Source organism: Sciurus carolinensis, unplaced genomic scaffold (genome assembly GCF_902686445.1).
Source record: "Sciurus carolinensis unplaced genomic scaffold, mSciCar1.2, whole genome shotgun sequence".
NCBI classification, from domain to species: Eukaryota; Metazoa; Chordata; class Mammalia; order Rodentia; family Sciuridae; genus Sciurus; species Sciurus carolinensis.
Genome location: NW_025920119.1, coordinates 4,594,704 through 4,603,731, shown reverse-complemented (window position 1 = coordinate 4,603,731; position 9,028 = coordinate 4,594,704). Strand labels below are relative to the sequence as shown.

The 9,028-nt window shown below is 43.1% G+C and overlaps 1 protein-coding gene across 1 annotated transcript in view; it reads right to left on the bottom strand.

Moving 5' to 3' along the window:
• Positions 1–1,285, bottom strand: part of LOC124973713 (ral guanine nucleotide dissociation stimulator-like) — a 9,338-nt gene extending 8,053 nt beyond the window's left edge. The window contains exon 1 of the mRNA XM_047537474.1: positions 1,207–1,285. Within this exon, the coding sequence (XP_047393430.1) occupies positions 1,207–1,285 (79 nt within the window). The remainder of the gene's footprint in view (positions 1–1,206) is intronic.
• Between the last annotated feature and the right edge of the window lie 7,743 nt (positions 1,286–9,028).

Genomic DNA, 9,028 nt, shown 5'->3' with positions numbered 1-9,028 from the left:
TCATATTTAAATCAACGGTGTCAAAATTTTAGGAATGTGACTCCTTTCCATTTGATTAGGTCATTTATTGGTAAATGCAAATATTGGTCATTATTTGTATATGCAACAAATACATATACAAATGCTTCAAGATATGATTCTGGGTGTGACTATCACAACATGCTTAGTGTGGTGTAAACTTTTCTGTTCCAGTACCTTCAGGGTACACATACATTTTGCCTTGAAGTGGACTTTATTCTTTTGAGTGTTTATTGATGGGGGGTGCTCTATTTATTTAGAGAGGCATCATTCTTACTTATTTCATATTTTTCACTTGTGTAAATCCAGTGCTTAGGGGGAGTGCCAGTGTGTAAGTAGTCTTTTTGATTTTAGGTTATGTACCTTCAAAGCAGTGTCAGCCCTTGTGAATTCTGCAATTCATTGCAGTCATAAAAATGGAGCACAGAACCATCAAGTGCATTTAGGAATTTTTGAACATCAACTTATTGTTAGGTCTTATCTTTGCTTAAACACATCTTTGCCCCTTTAGTACTCTGCTTATGTTACCCTGAAACTTGAGAAATCTCCTGGTATTATTCAGGAGATCTTAAATCTTACCATTTTTGTCCAATGCCAGTTAAAAAAATTAGCTTTCCAGTTTCAAAACTTTCTGTCAGACTTCTCTACAGATGAGACTTTAGCTTCTGTTTTTGAATATAGGTCTTGAATCATCCTACTGTCCTGACTTTCAGTAAATTGTAGGTGTAAAATACTTTAGGAAATGGATAATTGTGCTCATCACTTCAGTCTCAGACACTCATTTCAATCTCCTCCAAACATTTTTGAGCATCTATATGCCAGGGTCTGTGACACACACCCCAATTAGATTTCCTTGCTCCACTTTGGGCTACAGGATCCCTGGCACTGGGACTGAGGACCCTGTCTTTGAAAGACTAGAGTCATTCCAAGAGTATATATCATGTGTTAAGGAAAATTGGTAAGATGCCTGCATCTAATAGTTAGAGAAGGAAACTTTGGAAATGTCAGCAAACAGTTACTGGGAAGGGACTGGTTGAAGGACAGAAACAGCAACTGCAGGGGATCCTGGCTTTTGCAACAGGTTCACAGCATAAGATGCTGGCTTGCTCCCTCTCTCCTTACCTTCCTCACCCACGCTCATGACACACACCCCTCTGACCCTCTCTAGGGAGCACAGCCTCCTCCTACCTTCCCTTTTCCTCCATTCTTCAATGGATCCATCTGTCACCTGAATCGACTTTTCATGAAAGTATAGGCACCACGCCATACTGTGCATGATAATTTCAATCTCAAGTTTTCACTGACACACATGGGATGTACACACATTCATATATCAACAGGCAGCACTGGTTTTTGCTGATGAGTCCTAGGCCAGTTCTCTGGTTTGGCAAACCTCGATTGACCCCAGGCCGAAAGAGCAGTGCCATACTGTAATGCTACTGGACCCAGTGCTAAGTTGGTGATCCTTCTGTGCTCCTGCTGCCCTATGGCCCTCTGTGATCCATAGGACCTCTGGTGCCCACTGTGCCTGTAACTCCTTGAAGTTTTCAAGACACCTTTCTTGCCTGGTGCTGACAAGCATGTGCTGTGTCACCTCCTGTTTGAGCTGTGTCATGCTGGCAGGCCTTAGTAAGTGGGATCCAAGACCAGGGAAGTAGCCAGACAGCCCGTTGGCCAGAGGGCCTATGCCCTCACACGCCAACCCTCCACTTCCTGCAGTTGAAAGATTGGCATGGCATTTGTTGAAAAGCACACAGCCCTGGTTCTCAGTTCCTTTTTCCCTCACACCACCAAGCTCATGTGCCTGTCTTGAATCTCTGAATACACTGTCCCAGAAGCTCCTCTGTCTGCCAGAACAAATCAACATTATTGTGCCATAAGCCCCTCTGTGACATCAGAGTGCCCAGATTGTCATAGCAGGTACTAAGCAGGATCCTTGGACCCAAGACCCAGAATGTCTTGCATGGAAGAAAGATGAAGTGCAGTCTCCTAGAAGATCCAGGAATCTCCTGGTATTTGTATCCAAATTAGACTGACACCAGCGTTTTTCACTTTGAAAATTGCAACTCTCATGTGTTTGCCATCTCTTCACAGGAGCATAGGGAATGATATCATTTCATTGGAAGAATCAAAACCAGGATAAATGGGTTTTAAGTGGAAGTGGATGCTGGCATATTGTTATTGTATGAATTAACATTTTGGAAGCTAATCTTGGTGCCATGACTCCTCATGGGAGTTGCAGGAAACAGCACAACAGGAAGGCTGAATGTCTGGTGAGCATGTTTTTCTGTGTTCCTTTCTTGTTTCTCACTTTTTTTGTAAACAAGTTTCATCCATGAGGCACTTATCCATGAGCCATATCATTTGCCAATTTACATTCATATTTTCAGAGAGTGTCTGGCTAAGTTGTTAAGGGCCTTTATAATTTGCTGAGACTAACTTTGAACTAGATGTTCTCCTGCCTCAGCCTCTCCAGTCCCTGAGATGACAGGTAAGCCTCTCCAGTCCCTGAGATGACAGGTAAGAACCTCCAAACTGGCCTTTGTATTCAGGTCAGAACATTGTGTGTAAACTTTTTGGTGGCAAATATCCAGAAGGTGGGAGAGAGTGTCATACATGAATTTTTTTTCTCTGAAGGGCAGGAGCTTAGTATTTCAATTATTCCAAGAGTCTTCTTAAGTAGGAATGAGCTGAAATTTATTGCATCCAAGAGGACCCTGCTTCTCCAATCACCCCGGATCACTTAGCCTTATTTTTATAAGATGCCATCCACAAATCTTTTCTTTAAAGGACGGGACAAGGTTTTCTGTAGTCACACACCCCAGGTCTGTCTGTCTTCAATGGTAACTAAACTTGTGGCAGTATGACTTTCACCTTAGAAACAATAAATGTATATTGTAGTGATGGAGTTTGACTATGAGGCTTTTGTGCAAAGTGCTTCAAGGAAGTCAAATGAGAAGGGGATGCAATCACATGCCCTCTCAGTCATTCCCAACATCCAATGCTTTTCAACATTTTCTACTCTTTTGAATCATACTGATAGAATGTGCTTGGCAATGGAAGAGGATTCAAATGGAAGCATCCGGGAGTTGGGGAGATAGCTCAATCAGTAGAGTGCTTGCTTTGTAAGCATAAGGACCTGGGTTCGATCCCCAGCACCCAAAAAAAAAAAATGGAAGCATCCTTTCAATGAGTGCTTTCAGCAGGCAGCTGGGGTTCGAGTCCCTAGTATTCCTCCAGTTCCCTTGTGTTCCCTAGCTTCAGGCATTCTTCTGGGAGGCGCAACTCTCAAAAACTGATAACATCATTCCCATGAAAGAGCTGAAGAGGCATGTTATTCAGTCAATTGGTGAAGAAGAAAGGAAGTTCTCAAGCTGTGTGTGGCACGACATTTCTAGTATCAGCTGCACTGGTTTTGGCAAGTAGCCTTGTGGGGAAGACCCATGACTGTATGCAAATTATGTGGCCAGATCCAGGTGGGCAGGATGGAACTCAACCTCAATCTCAGCAGGGAAAACTAGGGGTCATGATAAGTCAGAGATTTTCCTTCACACTCTATTTTCTCCATCTCTTGTGCTTTAACTTAGCAAGATTAAAACTTCTGTGGAAATGAGTGAGTTGGTTGTGAATCCTATCTCAGTTTGACCTGTTGTATCTCTGCAGCAATAGTAGTTGTTGATACACATGGCTTCCATGTACCTGTGTACCAGCAATCACCAGAATTTTGAATATTTAGTGGCATTTCAAACCTTTAAACAAAACTTGACAGGCATAATGTATACATTGGGAAGTAGGAGTCAGTGTTTATGCTTCTAAGGGATTCTATGAAAATTTGAGATTGGGTTCCTTAGGTAAAGGCATCAAACATGAATGCATTATTCAAAAATTTATGTTTAAATAAAATATCAAAATCTTCAGGGATGGGACACCTTTAAGTTGGATGTGAGCAATTCATTGATAATAGTTAAAGTTGCATATACAAATTCTATCTGATATGATTTTGGGGTGAGTAACTGTCACAACATGCTTATTGTTGAGTAAGACTTTTCTGTTCCAATACTTTCATGGTAGAATCTAGATTTGAAGTAGACTTTTATTCTATTTAAGTATTTATTGATGGGGAGACCTATTTATTTTGAAAGGCATCAATGTATGCTGCCCTTCAAAATTATTGTTTGAATTCAATTCTTGGAGTTTGGTGTCATTGTCTAAGAAGTGTCTTCAATTGTAGTTATGTTCTATCACAGCAGAGGCAGACCTTGTGAAATCTTCAGTCCAATGCAGTCATAAAGATGGAGTCCAAAGTTGCAAGTGCATTTAGGACCTTTGAATATCAAATTACTGTCAGGTCTTAATTTGCTTAAATTCATCTCATTGCCCATTTAATACTAGCTACATAACCTTAAAACTGAGGAATATACTGGTATTATTCAGGAGGTGTTAAATCTTACAATTTTTGTTCAATGTCTGTTAAAAGAAAATAACTTTTCAGTTTCAAAACCTTTATGTTGGGACTGCTCTAGAGTTGAGGTTTTAGCTCTTCTGCTTTGAATAGTAGGCCTTGAATCATCATACATGTCCTGCCTTTGAGTAAATTGCATGTGTAAAGTTGACTTTAAAAAATGCATGAATGTGCACATCATTTCACTCTCAGGCACTGGTTGCAATCACCTCACAAATGTTTTTTTTAGCATCTCTGTGCTAGGGCCTGTGACACTCCATGAGATCCTCTTTCTGCCACAGTCACCTACCAGATCCCTTGTCACTGGGAGAGAGGGCTCTGTTTCTGAAAGTCTAGAGTCATGCCAAGAGGGAAGATCATTATGTTAAGGCAAATTGGTGAGTTGTATCTGCATCTATTAGTCAGAGTAATGGACTGCAGAGTAATGGAAATGTCAGCAAACAGTAACTGGGCAGGGTGTGGTTGTAGGGCAGAAGCAGCATCTGCAGGGGATCCTGGCTTTTGCAGCAGGTGCACAGCTGGGATCCTGGCTTGCTCCCTCTCTCCTTCCCTTCTCACCTATGCTCAGTGACACACTCCCTCCTACCCTGGCTAGGGAGCACAGCCTCCACCCATCTCCCCTTTGCCTCCATTCAAAGTTTACAGCTGTCACCAGAATGGGCTTTCCAGTAAAGGAGGGGCACCACTCCAGACTGTGCATGATGTTTTCAATCTGAAGCTTCCCCCACACATGGGATGCTCCATGCTCTCATATATCAACACACAGTACTGCTTGTGGCTGCTAGGGTCCTAGGCCAGTTCCCTGACTAGGCAAACCTTGAGTGAACCCGTGTTTGGTGTTTGGAGGAGCAGCACCAGAGGCAATGCCGCTGGAGCTAGTGCTAAATTGGGTGATCCTCCCATGCTCCCTCTGGCCTTGGCCCTGTGGGATCCATAGGATCTATGGGGTGCACAGTGCCTACAATCCTTGTGGGTTTCAAGGCACCCCTCATTCCTGGTTCTGACAAGCATGGGCTGTGCCACCTAGTAGCTGAGGAGGATCGTGCTGACAGGCAGGAGTTGGTGGGGTCCAAGGCCCTAGAAGGAGCCAGAGAGCCCATTGGCCAGATGGGCGGTGCCCCCCAACACATCCATCCTCCAGTTGTGGTGGCCTTTGTTGAAAAGCACAAAGCCCTCTGATCTCAGTTCCTTCATCTTCCCTCACACCACACAGCTCATGGACCTGTCTTGAATTTTCTGAATCCCCCTGTCCCAGAGGCTCCTCTGCCTGCCAGCGCACAGTGACATGAGGGAGGGCAGTTCAACTGGGGCTGGTGCTTAACTTTGTATTCCTTGTGTCCTTCTGCTGCCCTCAGTAGCTCCTGGATCCATTGGTCCTGTGGTACCTCAGGACCTGCAGCATGGTTCTTGGTTAAAGGTGTCTAGCATGCCTGGTACTGTCAACCACAGACTGCTCCTTCTAGTGACCATGAAGGATAGTGGTCATGAGGGTCTTCAGAGAGGTCCCAGACATCACCAGAATGAGGGAGATTGTGTGTAGGCCAGATTGTCTGCCCCAACACACCCATGCTCCACTTCCAGTGTGTTAAGAATTTGAGGTCATCTTTTTTGAAAAGCACATTCCTTTGGGGCTTGGTCCCTTTATTTTCCCTCAGGCTATCACAGCTAATGTGCCTGTCTTGTGTCTTTTCTGAAATGGTCAGTCCGAGGCTTCTCTGCTTGCCCAGGCTCAGTGACTTCAGTGTTTTCATCAGGCTGTCTGTGACATCAGGAGGTATCTGGAGAGCAGCCAGCATGTCACATCATGTACTAAGTGGACCATTGGCACCCAATGCTCAGAAAGACCTGCAGGGAAGAGAAAGCAAGGGACAATCTCCTACCAGACCTGGGATATCCAGGACTTTGAATCCAAAGTTAGAGGGATACCAGCTCTTCCCCACTTTGCATGTTGTAGTTGTCAAATGTTTTCTGTCACTGCACAAGGAGCATAGTGAACACAGTCATTTAATTGAGAATTATCAGAACCAGGGTAGCAGGATTTCAATTGGAAGTGCAATGTTGGAATGTACAATGAAGTGACATTCTGGAAGCTAATCTTAGTGCCATGATTCCTGATGAGAATTGCAGAAAACACATCAGGAGGGCTGAACATTTGCTAACATTTTCTTTCTTTTCTTTCTTTGTTTTTTTTTTTTTTTTTTTTTTTTTTTTTTTAGGTACTACATTGTTGATCCCCAGGGCATTTATCCACTGAGCCATATCTTGCCCATTTTCTATTTATATTTACAGACAGGGTCTGTCAAAGTCACTTAGGATCTTGCTAATTTGCTGAGGCTCTCTTTGAACTGTAGATCCTCCTGCCTCATCATCCCCATCCCTGAGATGAGAATGAGAATCCTTCACCCACTCTGGCTTTTCCTTTAGGTCAGATCTCCCTTTTGTTATGCCTAGAACTGTTTTAAATGTCCTAAATTCCTAAAGAACTTGAACATATCTTGTCCACCTCAGTCTTCTTAAAAAAGCCCCGCTATGAGACCTGTGTTTTGTGGAAGGTAGAGGGTACTCGGATGGGCAAGTCATCCTCTGGATTCATATTTCATTCATGTGCTTGCTTTTCTATACCCCCAAGCAGGGATTCAACCCACCCCTCCACCTAAATATTCACGCCCCCCTGTTCTTACCTAAATATGACTGCACTGACCATGTTCTGTTTGCCCGTGACTCTCCCTTTTCTCTGGTGCTGTTCCCCAGGCACCAATGTTCCCCTAGGTAGGAACAGGGAAAATGCAGTCTCAGCATCACCGTCCTTCTGCACCGCCCTGTGCCTGCCCCAGTAGCCACCCTTTTCCTCCCTGGACTGGGGGCCTTCTCTGCTGAAATCTGGACTGCACCATTTCTTTCTATAGCAGGAAAAACTTCCTGTGGCAGCTTTTTCAGCACAGGCTCCTATGGTAGAGCTGTAGGTTCACTCACCAGTCACTTCTTTCTTCAGTACCCTGGAGGACACAGGCTGTCTCTGGTGAGAGAATGGGCTGTTGATAAAGCTCACCCTCACTTGCAGTACTGGAATCATATCTCCCTCAGCACCTTCACCTCTTTGCCTGATTTTGTCTTCTTTGGAAAACCACATCCCATCAGTGTGTGAGGACCAGTTGTGGGAAAGTTCAGAGTCTATTGCATTCCTTGGAAAGAAGTTGTCTTCCTGAGGGTTTCTAGGGAGCATTGTGACCAACTTCAGAGATTGTAGAGTCCTTAGCACCCAGGCCCAAAGCACTTGAGGCCCTTTCAGTTCAAGAATAGTTTGCCCTTGGACAATCTTGTTAGAAATGCAAATTTGTGGCCCTCTCTCTATTTCAGACTATCTCGCATAGGTCTCTGGTTTGTCCAGCTTTGCAGGAGATTCATGCCCATGCTGGCCTTTGAGAAGATGTGCTCTGATACCAACTTAGAGGTGAAATCATACAGCAGGCAGCCTTCTAGAATTTTGGAAGTAGGAATATGATTTGGAGGACATTGGTCCAACAACAGTCACCTCAAACTTTATTTGTTTCAATCTTTATTTCCTGTTAAGAAATCTGTAGCCCAAGGAACAGTCATGTATCCAGTAGGAGCAGATCTAGGACTCACAAGAGCTATTGCTTTTTCGCATTCTAGAGATCTGATCATGAGATTTCCCTTCCTTTGCTGATTGAAAGTGTTCTTAACTTAAAGCAAGCAGGCCTGTTTCCATTGCACCTTCCCAAGTTCTCTGAAACACCAGTTTTCCTCAGTGACCTTGATCACTTCTCTCCCTTCACTGCTGAACTCTGGCATAGTATGATTTATGTGTATGCAATAGAATCAAATGTTTGGAGACCCAAAGATGTAGTTTGGCATGGTTTTCTTAACAGGAACACCACTCATACAATTTTCTCATTTGTTCTTTTAATACATTTTTATTGGAACTTAGTATTTGTAGTGTGGTATTCTAGTAAATTTTCATGGATAAAATAATAATCCTTTATGTCTGAAGAAAGAAGATTCCTATCTGTGAATCAAGACTTGCGTGTTTCCAAGTGACCTGGAGGTAGTTTGTTTCAATTGTTGCTTCTTTAGAAGATAGTGTTTTGTGTTCCTTCACTACAGGGCACAATAGGTGTGAACCAGTGCTGGGCTGCAGGCTGCTAGCCATAGTCAGGGTTCATAGGCTAATGAGAGTTGGGAAGTTTGGAGTTTTGAAACTTTGCTGAATGCACTAGCCCCCACACATTCTAATTGGATGTCAAAAATCCATGAGTTGCTGGGCTCTCTAATAATCTTACAGAAGTCCCTAGAATTTTTTTTAAAGGATTGCATTGTCAAGGAAATTGAAGTGGTTTTTGAAATTTTGTACTTTTAGAATTTTTTCCTACCATTCACCATTGGTTCTTGTGCTTTAGATTCATAGATCGATTCATCAATATTGACTCTTACTCTAGATTCATCTACATCAATTCATTGGTGTAGATTCATTGGTATCATTTCATAGATGCAGATTCATCATTATGAATTTTGCTATATGATTCATTG